At 45.1% G+C, this 26288-nt stretch overlaps 1 protein-coding gene across 1 annotated transcript; it reads left to right on the top strand.

Annotated features, from left to right (window-relative positions):
* Positions 1–207: 207 nt before the first annotated feature.
* Positions 208–25848, top strand: otogl (otogelin-like). The gene is made up of 58 exons (XM_079567594.1): positions 208–307; positions 571–613; positions 816–861; positions 1072–1150; positions 1237–1329; positions 2520–2674; positions 2930–3051; positions 4624–4829; positions 5071–5195; positions 5264–5370; positions 5448–5554; positions 5629–5754; positions 5830–5938; positions 6013–6059; positions 6143–6288; positions 6365–6491; positions 6565–6742; positions 6815–6939; positions 7009–7218; positions 7284–7452; positions 7822–7896; positions 7981–8024; positions 8141–8306; positions 8719–8826; positions 8900–9038; positions 9688–9822; positions 9884–10030; positions 10151–10270; positions 10447–10563; positions 11265–11421; positions 11594–11620; positions 11694–11873; positions 11971–12246; positions 12317–12434; positions 12508–12587; positions 12669–13564; positions 16183–16360; positions 16438–16580; positions 16661–16684; positions 17647–17736; positions 17815–18004; positions 19253–19470; positions 19799–19940; positions 20012–20197; positions 20473–20685; positions 20777–20881; positions 20998–21105; positions 21213–21314; positions 21388–21492; positions 21679–21719; positions 21790–21853; positions 21922–22100; positions 22819–22923; positions 22994–23113; positions 23192–23237; positions 23916–23987; positions 25300–25379; positions 25476–25848. The coding sequence occupies exons 1-58, from the start codon at positions 235–237 to the stop codon at positions 25674–25676; spliced, it is 7890 nt and encodes a 2629-aa protein (XP_079423720.1). The 5' UTR covers positions 208–234; the 3' UTR covers positions 25677–25848.
* Positions 25849–26288: the final 440 nt, after the last annotated feature.

The following is a 26288-nucleotide window of genomic DNA, read 5'->3' as shown; positions in this document are numbered from 1 at the left end:
ACACGCACGCACGCACACACAGAGCCGGGCCAGGTGCTCCCCTCGTCATGCGCTGAAGGGGCTGTCGCCTCCTGGCAGGACCGTGGGCAGGGCAGGCAGGTAGGGGGTAAGTTGGTTTCAGCCACAGACACGCATCGTCCCGGTGTTTCCACTCATCCGAGCTGAAGTGCTTTTCTCCGGGGACCACTGAGATGCACCGTTAAAGTTTGGCGGGACTTCCCTTCGGACTCTGAGATGAACTTAAAGTGGACAGTGGAAAGATTTCTTCTTATGTCGTTTTCCATCTCCCACTTGCTGGTACTTGAGGGTAAGCCTGGCACTCTGCGGCATTGGCACGTTGAAACAGCAGGATTGTATAGATTACTCTTTGTAATAAAAAGGTTTTACTGTGTAATGGAAAGGGGGTTAAACTGGATTAATTAGAAAATGAAAATCTGTAATTGTTTCAAAATGTAAATGTAATTTCTCGTATTTCTAATAATATGTAACTTTAATCTTAAACTAAACAGTTGTCACTTGAGCCCAAATGGATTTCACGCCTGAAATTGTGAATTGTTTTTTGCATCACAGGAGCTCAGAGTCGACTTTCATTAGCAACAGGAAGACTACAGAGGTAAATTATGTCAAATCATGATATCATTATGACCGCGCTGCCACTGGAAGTGAGATAGAGATCAGCTAATGTGTGTGGTTTGCGTGTGCATCGGTGTGAGGGTTCACTAAAAAGTTTGGAGTCTAGATTCAAGTGGTGTAAAGTGCACTTAAGTCTCCCCTCTGACTGTTTCTCCCACTAATGTGCGTGTTTGTGTGTGCAGGAGGGCTAATGCACTTCGGAGGAAACGGGATCTCCTCGGGGAGGAGGTTGGTACACTACACCTAAGAGAACCCGGAGAGGTCAGGGCACCCACATGCGCACAAACACCCGGACGGGCACAAAGCTGTCTTTGTGCGGAACAAGACAGACTCTAACACATTCACTTTCTCCCACTCTTCCTGACGCAACGTTTAACTCACAGACAGTTAACTCTTGTGTCAATGATGCTGTTTAAGTGTCTGCTGATTCTTTCCTAGACATACAGGCCGCTGCTGTCGGAGGATGCACTGTCCCGCACCATCTTACACAACTACACAGCCAGAGACGCCTCCTCAGGTGACCGACGACCGCATTCATGTCAGAACCGTTTCAACCGCTTTATAAAAATGGCCCAACTGAATTATTTTCCATTTCTTTCCCAGAATATTGCGGCTGCCTCAATGGCGGCTGGTGTCAGGAGGGGGGTGTGTGTGACTGTGCTCAGTTCCAGGCAATGGGAGACCGCTGCCAGATCAGTGAGTAATACTGTACCTCACAAACTCCTGACATTTAACAGCGTATGACTGAACACATGTGGGTATGCCGACCACTTGGTTCCAATGCGTAGTGATCGTATTGTGTTACATCAATAAATATAAGAATGTGGGTCGCGTTAATCAGACTCCCGGATCCTTCAGCAAACATTAATTAGTCGCTCGCCCGACGTTAATTATCAAATTTTGTGAGATTTGCGCTTCTTGATTTTTCATTCAGATTCAAGAGTCACTGCACATACGTAAGCCCATGCCCACCTGCCAAAGACAAAAATATGTCTTTGTAAAAGTCATTATTAGCTTCTTTTTTTTCAGTTTCAGTTATATTATCCTATTCATACTGTGACCCATAGCATTTAATAGACTTGTGCAATGCAAGGTCTGTTCTGGTAATAAACAAGATTTCCATTCTAGACCAATCCCAGACCAGTGTTAATTTCGTCGACTAAAATATTTAGTCTTAATTTTAGTCTAAGTGATATTTTTGTCAACTAAAATTGGACTAAAACTACATTAAAAGTTTTTCATGAGACTAAAACTATGACTAAAATATCCAGATATTTTAGTCGACTAAAATAAGACTAAATAAAAATGAAAAGGAGAGACTAAAATCATCCAAACTTCTATTGACCGTCTGAAAGAGCCTCAGATCATGTAAAGTCTGCCAAAGGATCAGCTCTGAGCTTTGTTCCTGTGGAGCAGCTCCATGAAGCAGAGGAACAAGATTAAATATGATTATAATTAATATTATCAATGCAAAGTCGACTTAATTCGTCTTAATTTTAGTCGACTAAAACTAGACTAAAATTGAAGCTATTTTTTTGACTAAAACTAGACTAAAATCGAATTACATTTTCGTCAAAAGACTAAAACTAAATTAAAATATGTTGTCAAAATTAACACTGTCCCAGACTCTCTGTCATTTTTCAGGAGAATCTTGGGTAGCTTCTTGGCTCCGCGAGATAGAGAGGGGGAATTCCTGCAACAACAGAATCGGGGGGTGTTCATTTCCCTTGTGATAAGTTTAGCAGAATAGAAGCATGACGAGAGACGTCGCATTATCAGCCCTATCGGTTCTCTAACATTTCAGATTCCCCATTGTGTCGGTGGGGCGTCAGCGCTGTCGGCGTCTCGTTGTTGTGTGAGTAAATTGCCCCGTTTTTTTCCCCCAGTACCGAACCAGGGCCAGGATAGAGACGGGATCTGCAGGTCGTGGGGTCAGCACCACTTTGAGACATTCGACGGGATTTACTTCTACTTCCCTGGCAGCTGCTCTTATATCCTGGCCCAAGACTGCCACTCAGCCACGCCACAGTACACAGTGTGGGTAAGAGCGCACGCATCAAGGTTATCTGCTCATTTTCGGCGGTTAAATAGAGCTAAGTACATTTAAGTTGGTGTCATGTTCCGTTAGTCTGTCGGCTTTAGGCTGGACTCAGTCTCATTACAGACAATTGGGCGTATTTTTAGATAGGCAGGCCAGGTTACAGAGTGTGGATTAATACTTCTTTTTTCTTTTTTTTTCTCCCTCCTGTGCGCACTTTCCTTTGATCCTCTTTCATCTTGTGGCGTTTTCTTTCAGGTTCACAACAGCCGAGTGTGTGAGGGGAGCGTGTACTCATGCCCGAGAGCTCTTAGCCTCTTCTTTCCTAATGAGGAGGAAATTCACATCTCCGGTTATCAAGTCCATCAAGGTGGCCGCCGGTCTGTATGCATTTAGATTAGATAGATATTTTCAAATGTCAGTGAACCGCTGTGGTTAAAGGGGCGGCATTATGCAAAACCAACCTTTGATTGTTTTACTTTTAATTTATGGGTTTGAGTCACGTTTTTTCCTGTTATCAACGGCTTTTTAGAGCTGATGATCATTGAAAGTGACACATTAGACTAACTAAAACATAGTGACACGATTACAGTTAAAGGAATAGGCCACCGTTTTTACATATGTTCTTACCTTAGCTTTGACGAGTTCTTTAGGACCTGTCTGATCTTCACCCGTGCCTTCAGTCACGTAAACACAGTCCCTCTCTCCTCTATAGCTCCAAAACAGGTCAAGATAGAAGCTACCAAGCTCTTCCACGTTTTCCCTATTTAAATATGGTTACGTGAAGTGTTCCACTACAAAGTATAATACACAAAATTAAACAATGTGGCAAAGGGGGAACTATATTGTAAGACGTAATAATACGAGGAGTAGTTTGGCGTCCGCACAGTAAAGTGAAGATTACTGCGCGGATTTCGAACTACTCCTGGTATTATTACGCCTTACAATATAGTTCCCCCTTTTATCCGCTTAGAAAATCCACATTGTTTAATTTTGTGTAATTATACTTTGTAGTGGAACACTTCACGTAACCATATTTAAATAGGGAAAACGTGGAAGAGCTTGGTAGCTTCTATCTTGACCTGTTTTGGAGCTATAGAGGAGAGAGGGAGAGGCTAATGCTAACGCCGTCTGCGCTGTGTTTACGTGACTGAAGGCACGGTGGAAGATCAGACAGGTCCTAAAGAACTCGTCAAAGCTAAGGTAAGAACATATCTCAGTATGTAAAAACGGTGGCCTGTTCCTTTAAGATTTTGCAAAAATAAATGTTTTTCTCACAAACTTTTCTGCATTTAATTGCTGCTTCACTGAAATTAAACTATGATTATTACTTTCAACAGAAGTTATCTATCTAACTAGGTCATAATTATATAAAGGATTAAAACCTGTCATATGCAACTTTGAGTTATTTTTTGGCGGGTGATTGTTTTCATTTTGATCGCTTAAATTACGAAGTGCAGTGGACTTTATTGGCACAAGCAGCAGCTGCAGTCTTTCCGGCCCATTTTCCTCCAATGAGAAATTAAGCGCGTCTCACTCAGAAATGTCACGATTGGCAGTGACGGTCGACAGTGAATTACAGATGGATAAGCACTTGTAACACGTAAACTCTCTAAACCTCTGTGGTAGATGTTTTTGTTCTAAATCTAGTGGCCAACGTTTTTACATTTTTACATTCGCATTTTACATCAGCCATTTGCTCAGTCCCAGAGATAAAGACTCCTAATTAATGAACTTAGACGTTTTCTCCGGTGATTATGTTGGAATTGCGCTCCGCTGTCCGCTCAAACATTATCTGACACGCGTCTTCAATCATTCATCTGGTTCTCTTACAAAACCATATGAATGGCCAGCAAAGTCTGTTACATCTGCCACGCTGTTCTAAAGTTGAATCACAAAGTCAAAGGAGAGCATAAAACATTTTTCATTTTCTTCCTTCTTTGTTGCCTTAGGCTTAATCTGCCGCACACAATAGGGAGCGTCTTTATCGAGCGCCTGGCTGATTACCTGCTGGTGAAGAGTGTGTTTGGTTTCTCTCTGGCCTGGGATGGGGAATCAGGTGTTTACCTCAAAATGAGTGAAGAGCATCAAGGCGCCCCGTGTGGTTTATGTGGAAACTTTAACCACCTTCCCCGAGACGACCTCACAACCGCCAGGGGTAAGAGTGGACCATACTCTTTATGCTTTCTCTTTCGTATTTTCATTACACAATCAGATCCAAAGAGCGAGGTCAAGTGTGAATAAGATTGGATTTTTCTCCTCTGTGATGAGCAACATGAGCTGCTATGTATTGGGCACAGTTGGTTGACAGAAACTAATCTGCTGTGGAAACTCATATAGCTGGTGTTTTTCTGTTTTTAATTGAAGGTGTCTTTGTGTATTTGTATTGTCTTTGTCAGGAGTTGGCACAGATGAGCCTGCAGTGTTTGCGAACAGCTGGGCTGTTGACCTGCCCCATGAGCGACATTGTCCTGCAGTAGATCTTGACTTCAGCGGTCCTTGCCACTCAGAGTCGGACATGGATGTAAGTAACCATAGAAACTGATTTTTCTTGGATTTCATGATGTATAAATTAACCCTTGTTATGCGCAGGATGCTATCGAGAAATGCAGTGCACTTCTATTCTTCCCTTTCCTGTCATGTCATGAACACATCGATCCAAATCCTTTCGTGGCCAGTTGTGTCTCTGACCTCTGCGTGTAAGTTGTTGTTTTTTTAAGTTCACGTAAGTGTTTTTGTAACCGAATTCAATAGTTTGTAATATTTGTGTCTGTAGGTCTGATGATGAGGATACATTTTGCAGAGCCTTGGTGGAATACACTCGTGCCTGCTCACATGTGGGATATCCTGTGAGAGAGTGGAGAGACAGCTTTCCCTCCTGCAGTAAGAGCGCACCCTTGTATTTTAGCAATGTGGCACTCAAGTGTCCTGAGTAAAGTATTCCTGTTCGCCTCCAGACGATGGCTGCGAGGACAGTTTTGTCTACAGAGACTGCATCAGCTGCTGTCCACCCACATGTACATTTGAGAAAGAGTGTCTTGGCACCAACTTGCATTGTCTGGATGGCTGCTATTGTCCTGACGGTATCTCAACAGTCTTTTTCCACTACCGCTTTACATTTGCTCGACAAATACCTCTAATTTTGTACCTTCCACCAGGTCTTATTCTACAAAATGGAACGTGTATTGCAGTTTCCCAGTGTCCATGTGTTTACCATGGCACATCATATGGACAAGGGCATGTGCTCCAGCAAGGATGTAGTGTTTGGTGAGTGCAATATTAAACCACACTGTGGGACCTTCAGATTTGGACAGTCATATTTGTTGCCCTTTATGCTTTAGTGTGTGCATGGGTGGAGTGTGGAACTGCACGGAGAACAACTGCACTGGTAAACCACATCAGCATTCTGTGTTTGGTGCTGGTCATTCTGTAAGCTAAACGTCTGAGCTTTGTTTGTTTTTTTACCCCAAGTGGAGTGTTCGGTCGTAGGGGACGTGTTTGTAACAACGTTCGATGGAAGGATGTTCCTTCAGCCTGGGGCATGCCAGTATGTGCTTGCAAAAAGTCGCACGACTAACAGGTTCATCGTCACGTTGCAGTACACCACATGTGCCGAGGTAACTGGCCTTTATCCGCAATCTATCTAATCTGTCTAACATGGTCAAGTGTATTCACATGGCGGTGTTTCTCTAGCATCAGTTGTGTATCCAGTCAGTGACACTGGTGTTGGATGAAGACATGGGTCGTCAGATCACGTTGACCCGAGAGGGAGAAGTGATCATTGGAGTAAACCCGGCCCCTATGCTGCCCTACATGGACGGTACAGTGGCTCACTTGGTTTAAGACGACACACTGAAGCGCTAACTGTGCTAATGCTGCTCTTTGTTTTACAGACACGGTGGAAATACGAAAGCTCACCTCTGTTTTCACACAACTCAAGACTGACATTGGTCTGAGAATCCTCTACGACGGTCAAGGGGGCCGGATCTATTTGCAGATCGAAAACTATTGGCGCGGATTAACTCTTGGCCTTTGTGGAACCTATAATGGAAATTTACGAGACGACTTCCTGTAATGGAATAGATTTAAACCTTAGAGCTCAGTGTTGTTTTGGTTTTTCATATGTCGGTGTGTGTGTCATAGGTCTCCCTCTGGAATGATCGAAGGAACCCCTCAGCTCCACAGCAATGCTTGGAAAGTGTCTTCTGCCTGCGTCGCCCCCGTTAACCTTCCCATCATAGACCCGTGTGAGATGAACCAGCACAATGGTAATGCCACTTTAAATACACTCGTCAACATGAAGCCGATGAAAAAGGTCTGAAAGTTGTTTGTTGCAGTGTACTACGCGACTCAGTGCGAGATTGTCCTGGGGAACGTGTTTGCGCCGTGCCATGGCTACATCAGTCCGAATGTGTACCATCAGCAGTGCCGGTACCAGGCGTGTCGATGCGGGGGCAGCTGCCTGTGCACCGCCCTGGCACATTACGCTTACCTCTGCGGCAAACACGGGGCCGACATCAACTTCAGGCCACACGTCTCCGAGTGTGGTGAGTGCAACGCTACCATTACATCATCTTGAAAGTAAACATTTCCTGACACGTCGCCTGTGCAGGGGTGGTGTGCCTGGGAGGAATGCTGTACCACTCGTGCGTCTCGTCGTGCGGCCGCTCATGTCGCGCTCTGTCCGGCCCAGAGACCTGTGACCCGGAGGAGTGCGCGGAGGGGTGCGGGTGTCCACCTAGCAGCTACTACGATGATGTGCGTCAGCGCTGTGTGCAGCTGTAAGTGCTCAACCTTCCACTTGATCAGATATCGACGGTAGTTGTGGTCATTTTAAAGGGATAGTCTGTAAGTTTGCAAAGTGAGGAGGAGCAGGAACAGATTTTTCAAAAGTATACAATCAAGCTCCTCCCCCTCCCTCCTGATTGGACCTGACAGGCTGGTTCACAAGAAAAGCTCGTCTTGTTGGTCAACGCGGGAGGATACTAGACTCTGATTAGTTGCTGAGATCCAGGAAGGAGGGACATTACAAAATATAATGTATATCTATTATTACTTACTTCGCATCAAATTGCAAGGTTGATTTTGTAAAATCTGTAAAACATTTAGACTTCCAGACTATCACTTTAAAGCCCTGGGTTTGTTGTCAGGTCTCAGTGCCACTGCTATTCCATGGGAGGCGTGTCCCAGCCAGGAGAAGTCACCTTCAGTGCGTCTGGTCCCTGGTGAGACACCTATGAATGAAACTGCAGAGGATTAGGGGCATTTACATACATTGCTTTTTATACTTGTCTTGTTTTCTTTCCCAGTCTGTGCCGAAATGGAAAGATGGAATGTGTGCAGGAAGAACAAGGTCTTATCTCTTTACCGTCTTTCTCTCAATTTGAGCTTTATCCCATTGACATCTCTTTTTGTCCCTTGACGCCTTGAGTGTCTGTTGTACGAAGTGTACCGGTATCTCCTTTGCAGAGTCCGATAGCACAGAAGTTGGAGAGTGTCCAGAGGATAAGGTGTACCACAGCTGCAGCGAGCAGAGAGGCGGGGTGGCCTGCGCTCCGACCTGCCGCAACCTTATGCTCAATATGACCTGCCCTCCAAACACACCCTGCATACCAGGATGTGTCTGCCCTCCTGGGTAATCACTCAGCTGCAACCTCACACAACACCTCCACAGCTTGCTACAGTAAAAGCATCATGCTGCTCATGGTTTTTTTATTATGTTAGTTTTAAAGGGACTATACGGAGTTTAAAAATGTAAAAAATAAGGATTTTCCTCCCCTACATGTTCCAACAATGTCCTAGTATGTAAAATGAGCCCAGACCTGTTCGCCACAACTGCCTCTAAAATCCTGTTACTCAAAAAGGTGTTAATTTGGGTCCAAAGTGCCGTTATGCAGTAACACGTAAGACCTGAGGTGTCAGTAGTGAGTATAAACATGGCTAACTTGCATCTAGCCCCTTTAAAGATACTGTATGGATGAGGTAGTCCAGTAGCAGTTATTTAATAAGCAACTTTCCATGTTTGACTTTTTTTTTTTTGCATTAAGGCTGGTCCTGCACCATGGGCAGTGCTACTATCCAGAGAACTGCCCTTGTGCTTGGCTGGGCCTTGAATACCTCCCCGGGGAAACAGTGGAAACTCCGTGTTACAGATGGTACGACGCCCCGTCTTTGACCCGATGCTGCTGTAGTTCTTGCACAATGAATTCACATCTCCTTTTTCATCAGCGTGTGTCACCGTGGCTATTTTAACTGCAGCTATTCCCCGTGCCCCGCCGTGTGCACCGTCTACAGCGACCGGCATTACCACACCTTCGACGGGCTGGAGTACGACTACCACTCGGACTGTCAGGTCTACCTCATCAAAGTGAGTTAAAAGAGTTTCACTCACGCAGCTCCCGAGAATTTCTCTAAAGGATTCTGGAATTTACTTTGGCCACACAGGTGTCACTTTCTCCTACTAGATCATATCAAAGCGGGTGTGCGGCACGGCCAAGCAACAGCTTTATTGAATGGCATCCGGAAAATATGAGCGGTTATTGTCGCTGTAAATAATGTTTTTAATAAGAACAGATGTGGCGGTGTGTGTGTGTATGTGTGCGTGTACATTGTGTGTCGCTTCGTTTACACCACAGTAAGCGCTATCAGACATTGTGCGAAGCTGTAACAACACAAAGGCGCTAGTGTTCAATTCAAACCCCTGGGCTCTGGCGCTCCCAGGGATATAGAATTAGAATTAGCCGAACAGACACAGTGATTCAGGTCCAGCAGTCGGCCGACCACCACTCAGGCCTCAGAGAATGGTCACCGAGGTCACAACTCGGCCCTAATAGCCTGAAGCAGCTTCCTGTTCTTGTCACCTTTCAGTTACCTGGAATGACACAGCTTCCTCCAGTCTGTATTGTGTTACTTTTTTTTATCAGTAGGGGTTTTTCAATGGGATAACTGATCTGAAAACACTTTTCTGTTCATTCCCATGTTTAATGTTCAATGTATTTATTTTTCTATTTTGGCAGAGCACAGAAGAAACCGAGGTGTCCATCATTGCCCAGAACAAAGACTGCTATGAGAGTGGCATTGTGTGCTTGAAAACACTCGTCATTCACGTGGGACTGACCCAGATCTACTTCAGTGACAACTCCGGAAACCCGGTACGAAGGGTATTTAGTGCAAATACATTTATTTCCTCCTCATCTTTCTGTCTCGTTGCAGAGCCCGTCCACTGTTATCGGAAGAGGATTCGAGTTTGAATTGTGGAAGGCGGGCTACTACACCGTGGTTCATTTTGCACACCAGGACTTGACCATCCTCTGGGACCGCAAGACCACTGTGCACATCAGAGCTGGGCCTCAGTGGAAGGTAGGTGCGCAGGTGTGCCCCTCACTCAGCCTGCTCAAGCACTATAAAGCAGTCAATATTCTTGCCAGAGATTCTGTAAGGTCCCCTACTGAAATTCTCTAACCTGTGTGTGAACTGTAGGGGCATCTCAGTGGGATGTGCGGTAACTTTGACAGTGTGACAGTGAATGATATGACCACCTCGAGCCATATGGAGGTCAATAACGCACAGTCATTTGGAGACAGCTGGGCCTTGGGGCAGGTATGAGCCTTTTAGTCTGTTTGTTTTTCTCTCTCCACTCTCCACTCTTTCACTCCACTTCTAAAGCCAGCATCTGTCACTTATGTGGACTCCGCTCCCCTGAGTTCCCAGTGATATTTAAGAGTAATCAGACACTCAATCACTCGGTGTTGTGCGTGTGTGTTTGTGTGCGTCAGTGTCAAAGCGACTACGTAATCGCCCGACCGTGTGAAGGGGACTTGGGGAGACAGCCATATGCCAAGAGGGAATGCGCTCTTCTCTACAGCGATGTGTTTGCTCCTTGTCACAATGTGGTGAGTGCTTTGAAACTCAAATCAAATTGAAGCGAGCAGCATTCTTTTAGAGTTTAATTACACAAATGAGCATCTGCTGTTGTCCAGCAGAGGGCGCCAGCAGTATGTCCTTTCAATGCTCAGTATTCAGTTAACCCATACTGTATTACTTCAACAACCTCCATTACAAAATGTACTCCCATGAAAGGACTACATTTTTTAAAAAGGCTAGTTTTTTTTGGAGCATTATGCAAAAAGCTCTTAGTTTGTGGAAGAAAACAACAACAACAAGGTCAATTAATTTTCATTTGAAACAGAACCTTCATCATTTCAGACAGTGTCAAAACAGTTTATTCAAAATGAATTTTATAACTCAAGTTGACACTCATTTGGCTTTATATGATGATGTATTTTCTTGTGACTGTTGTGTTTGACCCATGGTGTTGACCTATACATCACAATCAATGGTTAAGTTTTGACTCCGTTATACCTCATATTTCTGTGATGGAGTCGCCCTGGTCCTCTGTGTGAGATTGACCCACTTTCATTTGTCCTGATAACTCAGCCCTTTCTTTCCTGAGTGAATTATTGAAAGCTAGTCGCCCCCTGAATGAGACCTCCCCAGCTCCCTGTGTGATGCTCCTCACCTCAATCACATTGTAGTGATTGTAATGATGTTAATGTGTGCATGCATATTTCAACATGGGCTGTGTGTTTGCCAGGTGGATGTGGCCTGGTTCTACAGAAACTGTTTGACAGACACTTGCAATTGTAACCGCGGGGGAGACTGTGAGTGCCTCTGCACGTCTATAGCAGCATACGCACACAAATGCTGCCAGCAAGGGGTCACCATACACTGGAGGTCACCGTCTGCCTGCCGTAAGTCTGCTCACTGACCCTTATCGGCTAACATAGGCTAATTGTGGGTATCCATTCTCTCCTTGTCACCTCTGGCCGTTGGGATGTGAAATGTGTATTACTTTAATATGTACTCAGTATTTTATGTATGTACAACTGATCTGTTGACTCAAACTCTTTTCTTACTCAACAGCTTATGATTGTGAATACTATAATCAAGGTAAATATAAGAAAACACTATGAGGCTCTGTTTGTGACACACACTCATATGCATCTTTGTGGTTCCCTGTCAGAGTTAGGGGATGGCCCCTTTTCCGTAGTGAGTGCTGTCTATAACAACACCATGTTTGGAGTGAATCGCAGCAGCAGCGCTGTCTTCCCTCTGTTCAGAGAGAGAGCAGGCCAGCTGCCTGCTCCAGGCTTACTCTTCAACTTCATGATCACAGCGGGGCTGCAGAAGGATAAAGCATCACGTGGGTGCTCGCCTCACATTCACATGGCAACGTACAGTTCTGACGTCTTCCTGATGTAGCCTCACCCCCTCCTCCTCCTCTCACTTGTTTATTACAGGTGTCCCTGTGGTGTCACTGGAGTCTGCAGAGCGCCCAAACTATTTCCTGGTAGTGTCAGGTCGCAGTGTGCTCCTGGAGCGCTGGACCAGAGGCCCAGAGTTTAGTCGCCGGGCCACCTTTATTCAGCACCAGGGCCTGTTCCTGCCAGGTCACACCTCATTCGAACTCATCAACCACCCAGGGACCTTCCTGACCCTGACACGAACGTCTGCTCAAGCCCAGAGATACGACTCCTCGGATGGCTTTAAGGCCAGCAGCAGCTTCACAATGCAGGGTTAGTCGTCCATACACAACATCACACTTAGTTTACACAATCATTTCACTGACGGGATATATTCTTGTAGAAAGCAATTTTGTCATTCCCTACCGCATGATGTGCGAGTGGCGCTACCAGGCCTGTGCCAGTCCATGTGTCCATACGTGCAGTGATCCAGATGCCACTCGCTGCCATTTCTTACCTCCGTAAGTTAAAGAACAATGTAAAACAAAGGGGCTTCTTTAAAAAGATTGCGCTGAAATATTTGGTATTTTACAGCGTGGAGGGTTGTTTCCCACGTTGTCCACAGAACATGGTCCTTGATGAGGTTACCAGAAGATGTGTGTACACAGAGGACTGTAAGTTCAGACAATGACAGCAGCTTTGGTGTTTCTTATTGTTCAAGTGTCATTTATGCTGTTTTCTGTTTCTTTTTTTAGGTGTGATTCTCCCCCCGACTCCTACTCCTTTTGCATATGTGACACGGTCCAACAAAACCACAGCACAACCCACAACTTTACCGACCACCACTACGACTGACACCACGACAACCAGCACAACTACTACCACCACAGAAGCCACTACTCCTCCTCTGACCAGTACTCCTGCTCCCACCACTACGACCACCACCACTGCCGCCCCCACCACCACGGCAACAACCACGACCGCCTCCACCACCCTCACTCCCACGACGACCGCCCTCCCCACGACCCCGACAACGACACTAACGACGACGGAGCGGGTGACCACTCCTTTACCGACCACTCCCACCCCTCCTCTGCCCCCCACCACCTCCACAGCTCTCCCCCCGACCACGACGCCCGAGACCACCACCACCACTGAGCTGACCACCACGCCGGCTACAACCACGGGCGTCACTACGACTGTGACCACCACGACTTCACCCACAACCACCGAAGCGACGACACTGCAGCCCACCACTACGCCTGCAGCTACGACCACGGCTTTCGTCACCACGCCGACGCTCACCCCGACGCCAGCTCTGACGACGGAGCTGACGAGCACCGCCGCGGGCACTACCGCAGCTCCCACGACCACCCCTACCATCACGACGACCGCGGCCCTCACCACGACTCCTGTCTTTACCACCATAAGCACAACCCTACTTCCCGAAACCACGACTGCGGAGACCACGCCCCCGACGGAGACTTCCACGGGCGCCGCGACGACCACGGCCACACCTCCCACGACCCCGGAGCTCACCACAGAGCCCACGACCGAGCTCTCCACCACAGAAGCAGCCACGAGTCCGACTGTAGTGACGGACGAGGCGTTCACCATCACCCCCTTCGTTCTGCCCACGTCTCCTTGTACAGTGAGTTCAGGAAGTCACTCACACTTGATTATTTACAAAAACAATTGTTGCCCTCGCCTTTAAAGAGCGGGTATTATGCTTTTGCAGGTGTTTGGTGATAACATCAAACACATCTCTATCACTGTCTTACACTTTGTTGGTTAGAAATTGCCACAAAGGCGATCTCCCCATAAGCCCCTCCTGCTCCCCTTCGCTGTAGCTGTTTTAATAAAGATTGAATAAAGGGGAGGAGGCGGTAGACAGAGCGGCTCTTGTGCGCATAGTGAAGTGTGATTTTACCCTGTGATGAAAGGATTAAGCTTAGCAAGTGATGGAGAGGTGAGGAAAAACATTTCCTGTAGACATTGGGAGATGTCGCCGCAAATGCTATCAATAGCCTCACGGGAAGATCCAAAGATTTCGCCTCGAAACACAGTTCCAGGTCTGTTTTTGAAGAGAAAACCACATTGGAACGTTTAAAGAGGGGGTATTCTGCTTTTTTCAGTCACATAGCACCAGTCTATATCACACTACAATGATGACCAAACCTTCTGTTGGTCTGTAAATGCAGTAAATTAGAATTACTGCCTTGTGTAAAATTGCTCTCTCAAAATGGCTGTAGTGAATGTCTTGAAATAGGCCTCTGTCCCTTTAAGAACGTCTGACTCTTTCCGACACGCCCCCTCCACACGCTGTCTGTGGCATTAGTGGGGAGGGGGTTCTGCTGAGGAGCAGTGGTTGGTTACTCGGCTGGTGACGAAAGCTCGGAGGTGTCTCCAGGAGGTGGGGGCGTTCCTAGGAGGACTCAGGCAAACCTATCCCTAAAATGGCTGCCATCAGAGTTTTTACAGATTACTCAAAAATACGTGAATGTGCCAAGGCAACACTTCAGGCATGTTTTTAATGAGGGAAGGACATAATAACGTGATGTAAAGCTTGAAAAAGTGGATTTTGCATAATACCCCCCCGTTAATTTTGCATAATGAAATTGCCTGGGAGTGATGATAGTGATTAGGATTTATGCAAGGCAAAAAAATAAAATAAAAAACATTGAATGTCTGAAAATCAGGCCTTAAAATGTCATTAAAAGGCGCTGCATTGGATTGTTTATTGTTTATTATTAGATCCCCATTTGGTAAAGACTATTCTTCTTCAGACTGCACTATGAATATAATCAAATACATGTAACAGTCCTGTTCCCAAACATGACGTTTCAACAGCAAAGCTTTACCGACCTTTATCATTGTATCATGATATAATAACATTCCTTAATTGGTATTATCCCACCATTCAGGATATATATTTATTTATTTCTAGCATCCTGTTAAAGCAGCTTTTGTATATCAAAGCCGTTAAAGAGGAAGGGAGCTTAATCCACAGAACCAGCTCTGTCCATAACAGACCTCTTAAGTGGAGGAGTAAAATGACACTGTGAAGCCTGTCGAGTGTTTAAAGCGCGCTGGACACTGTTCAGCTGTAGTTTAGAACAGACCAAGAGGCTTTCATAATGTGTAGACATTTAAAAAAAAAAAAAAACTAAATCGGGCTGCAGGTCACTCTGTCTTAAAGGAACAGGCCACCGTTTTTCCACACTGAGATAATGTTCTTACCTGAGCTTAGACGAGTTGATACGTACCTGTCTGGTCTTTGTGCGTGCACGAGGAAGAACATGGTCGCTTCTTACTTCGCCCTGTTTGGAGCTATAGGAATATACTGGGAGAGGCCAAATGCTAACAACATCTTTGGTCGTTGTGCGTGACTGAGCGCACGCCCAAAGACCAGAGAGGTACGCATCAACTCGTCTAAGCTCAGGTAAGAACATATCTCAGTATTGAAAAACGGTGGCCTGTTCCTTTAAAGGGGCTAGATGCAAGTTACCCATCTTCTACTCACTACTGCCACCTCAGGTCATACGTGTAACTGCAGCTTCTATATTAAGCTCGTGCATGACGGCAGTTCGGACCGAATTAACACCTTTTTGAGTGACAGTGCAGTTGTGGTGAACAGGTCTGAGCTCATTCTACACCTTAGGACATTGTTAGAACATGTAGGGGGAGGAAATTACTTAATTTTTACATGTTTAAACTCTGTGTAGTCCCTTTAACTTTTTACTTTTTACTCTAAACCAGGACAGTCTATCAGCAGCACCTTTGGATTAAATACATTTTTGAACAATAGTCAATAGATAGATGTACTTGGCAATAAATCTACATTTCTTGCATAAAACTATTAGAAAAATATGAAAAAAACAGCGTCCTAAGTTTATCGGAAATACAGAAAGTATGGCCTTAAACACACCCAACTGCAGCTTTTGCTCAAAAGTCGCCTGTTGTGCCCAATTTGCATTTGAATATGGAGCTCTCTCATTTCACGGTCCGCTGGAATCTTTGCAAATCTTAAGACATGAAGTGTGGACCTACTTTTTGCATTTTTGGCATTAAAAGTATAGTATATGTGGGCTTTAAAATTGCATTTGGTTTGACGTGTTGCTCCCTGAATACTAATAATTAATGCACATTAAAACGTTTAGATATAGACGCTTCAGAGTCAGTAAACTTCAGGCTCGACGTGAGGGTAATGTCAAAAACACAGAGTAAAAGTGACTCCTTGATTTCATCTCAACACTATTTCTTCCACAGCCACCGTTCTCCTACCGTATAGATGAGTGTGCGGAGCTGATCTGTTTCAATGGAGAACTGCTGCTGCACAACTCCTCCCTCCACTGCCGCTACAACACCACTCAGCCGCAGTGCAATCTGCTGGGCCTACCTGTTCTCATCAACTCCGACCCCTGCTGTCCACAATGGCAGTGTCCCTGTGAGTACGAGCCCAGCGATTTACCTCATTGTGCGGTAATTGTGCGCCTGAGTGAGTGCTTATGGCTTTGCTTTCAGGTCGTTGCACGGTGATGTCAGACCTGCGAGTCATCACCTTCGACGGGAATAATGTGGCTTTGTACGACAACGGCTCGTACATTCTCGTCAAATTACCAAGAGAGACTATTATTGGAACTGTGGAGAAATGTCCAACGAGTGAGGTAACAGGAAGTCCCAGGACGTTGGTGCAGCATTATCAAAAAAATGTTTCAAATGTACTTGTTTATTTTTGTCTTTACAGAGCGTCAACTCCATCAGACGCTATGTGAGTATAGAGCATTTGCTTCATGATTGTATTTATCCAGTGGTGTAGTCTTCAATTGTCTAGTGGGTATACTGTATTTTTTAGCAGGCGCGGGGGATAGCCAATTATATGCGCTGAAAAAAATTGCCCGTCACATACTATTAATAATATTAAATGTATCAGAGACTGTTACATAGATTATAAACCAAACTGTGAATATAAATGTTATTGAAATAACAAGCAATAGACCTACAGGAATGAAGCTAGACTATAAGGCTGTGGGACTGAAGCCAAAATGAAAACTTCAATGAATAAAGCCCAGTCTGCTTTCACCAACCCCTCCACCAGTCAACCACCGGACTCTCGCACCTGCAAACTCCCCCACACACGAAACCATGCGCGCTGCTTCTGGAGAACGACTCTTTTAGGAAATTTTTTTTGTGAACAGGAGCGCACGTGGCTCGGTCAGCGCTGTGGGCGGGCGTGACTCGGTCAGCACTATGGGCGGGCATGGCTCGGTCAGCGCTGTGGGCGGGGCACATCCACTTTTCAGTCTCTGTCAAGCGACAGCTTCAGTGTCTGAGAGTAAATCGCACACTTAGAACAATCTATGCGGTCTTTCCCGTGGACTTCAGCGCTTTGTAATACAGATTGTTTCCCGCCTGCACCTGTCACCCTGTCAGGGAACAGTCGGTCTGTCGTAGAGACAGAGAAAGAGAGAGAGAGAGAGGGATGAGCCTGTCATCTCTCATATTCAGGGGAGGAAATAGCTTGTGGTGGAGTTTGTGCTGGTCTCCAAACGGACAGAAAACACAAAAATAACACTGTGCAAATGAGTGATACGTATCTTTTCCCACTTTGTAGTGGTTATACTGAAATTCTGCAGGCCTTCTAGTGGTTACACGGCGTATACCTGCGTATCACGTAGACTACACAACTGTATTTACCCCCATTTAATTTTCCCCAATCTCTCTGCCCCCCAGGGTCCCACTGGTACATCAGGATTGTGTTTCAAGAAGCTGAACATCACCACCTCATCTTACCGGATCATTATCAACAGATTGGATCGAAAGGTCAGCCTCATTCCCCTGATTTCCCTTTGAAAAATATTATGTTAGTCACACTCCCAGTCTCGGTGCCTCTGTTTCCAGGTAACCGTGAACTATCGGCCCGCGAGGCTGCCATTCACGCGTCACTCGCTGTATGTGGAGGACACGGGCAGCATGTACCTGCTCCATACTCCAGGAGGGATCAGTATTCAGTGGTACCACAGCACGGGCATCATGGTGCTGCAGTACATGTCTCCCAGTAACGCGTCTGTGCCCACCCGGGGCCTGTGCGGTAAGAGTCAGGCCTCTGATCAAAGCTGGAATGAAAGTATAATGTGTAAATGCCTTGGTATGCTATGCTTTTATTTGACAGGGACAGTGCACAACAGTCAGCGTTAGTGCAATATACCAATTTACACCTTTAGTCCCTGAACTAATTGACCACTTAGCATAGTATTGATGAAACTACCGGTACATGTTATATATGTATCAACAATCAAGATTCACTCAAATCATGCTCTGACACTCTGCACACCTCCCTCACTCATTCTCTCACTTTGAATCCTCCCAGACAGAACATTACAAACTATTACATCAATCATCTTTGTCAGACGTGCAAATGCAGGAAACTATGTTGGCAAACTATTGCAATGACCTCTGATCACAGAGGAGAAGGTCGATTTGATGAGTGCGCTCCTACATTTGGGAACACTGCACTGTCCTCTGGAGGAAGAGCGTGTGACCTGAGCTGTTTTTTTTTCTGAGGTCAACGAGACAAAACCTCTCAGAGGAGGAGCAGCAACTTTGGGAAGTAGGCAAAGATTAACGTAAATTATGAAATCATCAAACTTTAGGAAATTATATTTGGTGAGAACACAACATTGGAAGTTCTGCCAAGGTTTTTTGTCATGAATTTTGACCGCTTGTTTATATAACGACTAAATCGGTTTCAAGGCTGTTTTCCACGCCTGCGACCATGTCGTCATACAGTACAGAAAACGTGACATGACCATAGTGTTTAAATACATGTGTGAGGCTTCAGTTGTTAGAGACCCTCTTAATTTGAGAGGTTAAATTGACGTGAGTTTTATGTGGGTTTTTAAAGTCAAAGTTGAATCTAATGTGGCACCTAATAAGTCAATTTGTTAACATGTTTAACCTTATTCCCATTAATACAGATATCTGGGAAATGTAATAAATGTCAACATTTAATGTAAGACAAGATCTTCTTCATTTCTATTGTTAGCCTCTTTGCCTCTTCAAGTGTATTTCTTCCGTGGGTGAACAAGACCGTGTGGTCAGACCTTTACATCACACACACTGAGCGGAGTTCATTGACGTGTACACTAAAGAGCCCACAGTGCAAGCTTTAGGAGAGGATAAAGTATTAGTCACTCTCACACATTGCTGTTTTCCACTCAGGAATGATGTGTCTTCATTGTCTGTTTTGACAGTCCAATGTGTTCATTTGTGAACTGTAATGTAGATATTTTTGTGAAGCTGCCACACACTGTCTGATCTCTGCGCCTTTGCGTTCCAGGGTGCTGTGATGGACACCCAGACGACGACCTAAAGCTGCCCAATGGGACAGTAGTGAGAGAGGTGGGCGACATGCTGGTGTTTCTGCATGCATGGAGAGTGCAGACCACTGACGAGGCGGAACACACACGCAGGGTCGGAGACAACTGCACCATCGGGGACTGCTCCAACTGTATCTCCATGCTGCAGCAGAGAACCTTTGAGCCCTGCCACAGCAAGGTACATCTGTACTACAATAGTCAGTCAGTCACGCGGGAAATGGGAAATTCATGCCACATTATTAGATTATTCCCCAGCCAACTCATATTGTGTGAGGATTTTTGCTTATTTGTAACTTAAATTACATCCTATTCTCTCACAGTGTGGGGAAAATGAATCATTACAGTATGTTTTTGTGCAGACAGAAATATAGGGACATTCTTTGTTTTTCTTTGATATTTCCTCCTCATAACCAATTAGGGTAATTATTGTTGTCATATTCCTTCTGTTTTGTTTTTTGTTGTTTTTTCACTGTACATGATATATATCCATATCGACACATGTGCAGGTGCCCCCGGAGCAGTTCTGTGACATCATTTGGGCCGGAGACCTGCACTACAAAAACCACCAGTGTGACTTTTTAGCAGCGTATGTTGCAGTCTGCTACACACATCAAGTTTGCGTCAACTGGAGAAGACCCAACTTTTGTCGTAAGAACCACAGCAGAACAAAGCCCTCCTTTATAGCCTTGTATGTGCTTCATTGCATGTTTATGATGCAGCTTTAAGGTGTCCCCCTGGAAAAGAGTATCAGCCTTGTGTCAGCACATGCACCAGCCGCACTTGTCTGAACAGAGACTATTACGAGGAGACCACTTGCTCTTTTATCCGGGAGGAGTGTGTGTGTCGTCCCGGGACCATCCTGCATCGTGCTGACTCCCCATTCTGTGTCACAGAGGACCGCTGTGGTCAGTACTATCTTCAATGTATTCACTGTCAGCAGTTCAATGATGGGTCATATTCTCTACTTATGTACTATATAAGAAGACCAGCTTCAATAGTCAAAGTACTGTTGGCTGTTACTTTTCTCTGCCTTTCTAATTCAAACATCTGAAACTGCACGCAGACAAAGGTTTGTGGGGTATTGGTGCTGGTTTCTTGAAACAACAACATGTTTTTTATTAGTATAATGTACCAAAGAGCGTACTGTAACCCTTTGCGTCCGTGTGGTTGTTACTCCCAGTGTGCACTGATAACGAGGGGAACCCGCGGGCCCCAGGCGAAGTGTGGAACGGCTCCGCTCGCAGCTGCTGTCTGTACAAGTGCATGGAGAATGGTTCTGTGGTGTCAGTGGAACCAAACTGTGACGCTGTCCCAACCCCTCTGTGTGAGAGAGAGGGGGAGTATGTGCTGGACGTCCTGGAAGAAGGAGCCTGTTGCCCCAAGAAAATCTGTGGTCAGTTTGCTGTTGTTTTTTTTTACGCTGTCATCTAAAGAAATTGTTATTGCATCTGTGTGATTCATGTGTGTGTCTTTACTACTTTTAGAATGCAATATGACCATTTGTGATAACGAAGCCCCGCCCTGCGACAATGGAAACCGCCTGGTGATTGGCTACAGCGCCGTGTCCTGCTGCCCAGAGTACAGATGCGGTGAGGGCGATATCCTGAAGCAGACTACAGCCATACAGACATGTTTATTTGTCATTCGCAGTAGCTTTAAATTGGACAAGAGTTTAAACAAAAGCTAATTTGACTGAACTTTTCAGAGTGTGACCCGCTGGCCTGCCCTCCTGTGGCCTCGCCCGAATGCAGGGAGGACCAGTTTCTGGTTGAGGTCAGAGGATCAAGGCCCTGCTGCTACTCTTACCTGTGCGGTGAGTTTTAATGGCCAAACACCAGTCATTCGGAAACGCACAAGGTCAAACTAGAGTCAGGAGCAGTTTATCGTCATCGCACCGAGACTGTTTTTCTGTATTTGCAGTGTGTGAGTCGTGCATTGAGCCCATTCCAGCCTGTTCCAATGGAGAAATACTGGCTGTGGATCTCAACACGACCAACAGCTGCTGTCCTCGCTATCACTGCGGTATGAAACGACTCTCTTGTTATACCAGCAGCTGTTGTTTACATATTAATATTGTTTCTTTTATATCGTGCAGTGTGTGATGTCAGCCTGTGCGCAGAGTCGTCAGTGAGCTGTTCCTCGGGCCTCTCTCTGATCAAAACAACGGTTCCTGGACTCTGCTGCCCTCAGTATCACTGTGGTACGCGCTCCGTCTACGCTCGTGCACTTGAATATTGATGCTTTTGATTGCTCTTCATGGGTGTAGATTATGTTAACTGCCTGCATCGTTAAAACAAAAGAGAATCACATTACTTGATGTTTTCTGATTATATTACCAGCTCATTATAATGCAAGTTTATGTAAATTTATATTTGTCCTTTTGCAGAATGTCAATGCGATGACAACACTCTCCCCAACTGTCGAGTAGTAAGCAGAGCGACGGCAAAAATGTAGCTTTTAAAATCTCCAAAGGTTCTCAAAGCTGTGTCTATTTTAGGGAGAGGTGATGGTGGAGGTCCTGGACGACAACGGAGACTGCGACTGCCCTCAGCGCACATGTCGTGAGTGGATACAGACACTGTAAGCGCCCAGTTGCTGATTCATTTCTCACTGATCATTCCCTCCACAGGAAAGGCAGAGGTGTGCTTGTTCCAGGGGGTGACTGTGCTCGGCCCGGGACAGTCGCTGGTCCAGTATTTTGAGGGAGAGCTGTGCTACACCGTCCTCTGCCTGAACCGCAAAGACCCCGACACAGGCTTCTACGCCATGGACATCAGCTCAGTGAACTGCTCCCAAAGATGTGGCCCGGTGCGTATCCCATCGGGCCGTGTTCCTTTTTTCAAAAGTTTATGAGCTATCGAAAGCAGGTACCAAAAGAAATCTTATATATTTAGATCCAAGTCTTGATGCTGTTGGTCCAGGGACAGAATTAAAGGAAGTGACTCGGTTGTTTCAGCTCAAATAAATGATTTTTTCCCCCCATTTTTGTCCAATTTCTTTTTTCCCATTTAATTTTTTTTCCTCAATATTTGCCCCATTTCTTCCCATGTTGTTGCACAATTCTTTCTTATTTTTGCCTCCATGTTTTCTCGTTTTCCCAATTTTTTCTCCTCATTTTTGTTAATAATATTTTTTTACCTATTTCCCCCATTTTGTTTTTACCCAATTTATTCCACATTTCTGTAGAGTTTTAGCATAGTTCATTTGAGCTCTGCACAAATGAAATATCACATTTGGTAATAAAGTGGGCACTTTGAAAACAAAGGATATTCAGCATGTATTAAGTTCTGATGTCAGCCTGAGCAGAAGAGGGAGACTCAAACCTGCACAACTGAATTAAAACACCACCCGAGGGATGATTTGATGAGTGATAAAACTGTATTAATTTGTTAAAAGACCCAAAAGGTCAAAGTACAGGCCCGCAGAGATTGGATATTTTGCTGTTTGGAATTCCCTATTTTGTAACCATTCAAATTCCAATTGTCACAGGCGCTGTTGTCACATGTCTTTCTCTTTTCCTTTGCAGCAACAGGTCTATGTCCCCTCTACAGACCCTCAAGTGTGCTGTGGTTCCTGTAAAAACATCTCCTGCACTTTCACCAATGAAAACGGCACAGCAGAGCTCTTTGCAGTAAGGATACCCTCAGGTATGCTTTTCTGTTTGACAGCGCTTGTCTAAAATGTGCTGTCTTTTGTTGAAGGCGGGGAGTTCGTGGGTAGAAAACTGCACACGCTATGACTGTATGGAGACGAGTGTCGGGGCAGTGATCCTCGCTTCAGGAGTCATATGTCCTCCTTTCAATGACACAGAATGTGTACAGGTCAGATCTTCTTTCTAAACTATTATTGCACAGTGTCAAATGCCATCATTCTTTATTATTTGTTATCGTCTCTTCCAGAATGGCGGTGTGGTCCAGAGCTACGTAGATGGATGCTGCAGGACATGTGAGTTACTGACTGCTTTGTGTACTGCTTTGAGCTGTGGATCGGAGCGGTGAGCACCTTGTTGCCTGGCAGTGGTTGGGCTTGTTGGCTGTTGGTTGGGGGCATGGGCTGGTGGAAAAAGGGAGGTGAACAAGAAGTCCATAGATTTGCCACGTAACTTCTACGATGTCCCTAAATCATCCGTCGCCGTCTGCTACAAAAGCAGAACTTAACCAAAGTCACATCAGACATTTCAAATGAGAGTAGTTTGAAATTGTCAACAGAGACATAATTCTGTACTCGTCTCTTGCACTTGATGTGAAAGTTTTACAATTGTATGACTTTTACGTTTCAAGTGTAAGCATTTTATATAGAGGTAGTTTCTGTTTGTGGATAAGGAATTGCCTTGCTTGCTTGCTTTAGCGGTAATCTTTGGTTTGGTGAATGGGAAAGGCTCCACGGTGAGCATTTGCACTAATGTCAGGTGCAGTGGTTCAGCTTTATCCGCTGGGCTGTTTTAGTTTATTGAATGAGTGCATTCCCTGCCTGGCTGCCCACAATAACCCCCAAAAGTGAAAGCCATGTGCATGCGAGCGGCACTCATTGCTTTCTGTAATTATATGGATGACGCTGTCTGTGCTTTTCCAAAGGAAACGTTACTGTCTTTTAACTAAATGTTTGATCCGGCGATGCTTCCAGGTTCTGGAGTGGGTGTTTTACCATTTACCATTAATCCAGTTACGCCCACTGGTAGTACTAACTGTGACACAGGTACCACCCCCCTCATCATTCAACAGTCAAACATACCGTGTATCATAACAATATTGTCAGCAGATTCTTTTTCCTTTTTTCCTAAGGTTAATGACTGCCCTCTTTTTACTCATCAATGATACTGCATAAAGTATATAAAGTATTTGTTTATGTGCCATGAACGTGATATTTTCACTGATTAGTCATATTGTAATCATTAAAGGAATAGGCCACCGTTTTTACATACTGAGATATGTTCTTACCTTAGCTTTGACGAGTTCTTTAGGACCTGTCTGATCTTCCCCCGTGCCTTCAGTCACGTAAACACAGCGCAGACGGCGTTAGCATTTAGCCTCTCCCTCTCTCCACTATAGCTCCAAAACTGGTCAAGATAGAAGCTACCAAGCTCTTCCACGTTTTCCCTATTTAAATATGGTTACGTGAAGTGTTACACTACAAAGTATAATTACACAAAATTAAACAATGTGGATTTTCTAAGCGGATAAAAGGGGGAACTATATTGTAAGGCGTAATAATACCAGGAGTAATTCGAAATCCGCGCAGTAATCTTCACTTTACTGCTCAGTAATCTTCACTTTACTGTGCGGATGCCAAACTACTCCTGGTATTATTACGCCTTACAATATAGTTCCCCCTTTTATCCGCTTAGAAAATCCACATTGTTTAATTTTGTGTAATTATACTTTGTAGTGGAACACTTCACGTAACCATATTTAAATAGGGAAAACGTGGAAGAGCTTGGCAGCTTCTATCTTGACCTGTTTTGGAGCTATAGAGGAGAGGGGGAGAGGCTAAATGCTAACGCCGTCTGCGAATGCCAGACCACACCCCCAAACATCTGTCATTTTCTACTGCTGGGCAACAAAGAGAATAATAGTCTATTCACCACTTTGAGCATGCGTTTGCCTATTACAGCAGTTGTCAGGAGTGTTTGTGTATGCTCTCAGTCGTGCAGGAGTTTCCATCTTAGACAAAAGTTCTTCAGCGGTCATCAGTCCTTGGTACTGTAGTTAAGGCGTTAACTGAACCAGGCTCAGGGTAAACACAGTAACCGATACTGACACTAAACACTAGTGTATTTGAACGGAACTGAGAATAAAGATGGATGGTACCACCCTGCGTTAAACCCTTCCTACGTGATATATATTCAGCCAAATAAAGATAATTAGGCACTGACGAAGCTTCCTGGGTGAGAGTTCAACACTTGAATTGCGATTACAGATGACGATGTAAAAACTTTGGTCCGCTAGTTAGTTGCGACAGAACACCATATTGCACAAGGGTTATCGTAATCTTGTGTATCTATTTAAAGGTAAAGAGGATGGTAAAACGTGCAAACGTGTGGCCATAAGAACGACCATTCGAAAAGATGACTGCAGGAGCAACGCGCCGGTGAGAAACTTGAGTCCTCTTTCACTCAGTTCTGTTCTCTCTTTGTAGAATAAGAATATAACACCATTTTCTTTCTTTTTTTGCTCTCTTTTGAAGGTAACTGTCTATTCCTGTGACGGGAAATGCCCCTCCGCTACAATATTCAACTTCAATATTAACAGTCATGCTCGGTTTTGTAAATGCTGCCGGGAAAGCGGTCTACAAACTCGCTCAGTCACACTCTACTGCTCCCGAAACGCCACCGTGGTGGAGTACAACTTCCAGGAACCTCTGGACTGTTCTTGCCAGTGGAACTGAAACAATTCAGCAACGTGCGTTCACACTGTGCCACTTTATGCCACTAATGTACTGTCAACTGGCCACCGTAGTGATGTAGACGGTTATTTCACACATTCCTCTGCGCCGTAGTGAACAGCAGAGCAGCCTGGGTAGTGCTCACATTTCATTAGCTCATGTATATAACCACCTATTGCAACCAGTGTTTTATTTTTATAACTATTTTTATATATTTTGTTGTCTTTGCAAAATGTGAACGCTTTAATAAATTGAAAAAAAGTCTGTTCTGTTCATGAAGTCGTAGTTGTACATTTTGAACCACTATAGAAAAATAAAGCCTTTCTTCACAAACACAGTTTTGTCTGCGTTGGTCTTTTACACGGCCCCTCCAGTATGTCCTCCCTGCCGTCCGTAAACACACGGCCCTGACGCAGCCTCTGTGATGCTGACGGCTGTTTGACTTTGTCCTGGGAGCGCTTATTGCTGCGGCGGAGTCACCTTTAATAACAGCATCCCTCCTCCGCGGGCCGGGCTGTTTCCCCCCACGAGTTCAGCCGCACTCTTCCCCTTCACATGCCGATCATTCCTCTCCAGGCTCAGCCTCAGCCGCACCCCGCTCACCCCGCTCACCCC

This window comes from Gobius niger (assembly GCF_951799975.1).
Source record: "Gobius niger genome assembly, chromosome: 12".
Lineage (NCBI taxonomy): Eukaryota > Metazoa > Chordata > Actinopteri > Gobiiformes > Gobiidae > Gobius > Gobius niger.
The sequence above is the reverse complement of the archived record's forward strand: the minus strand, read 5'-3'. Positions and strand labels throughout refer to the sequence as shown.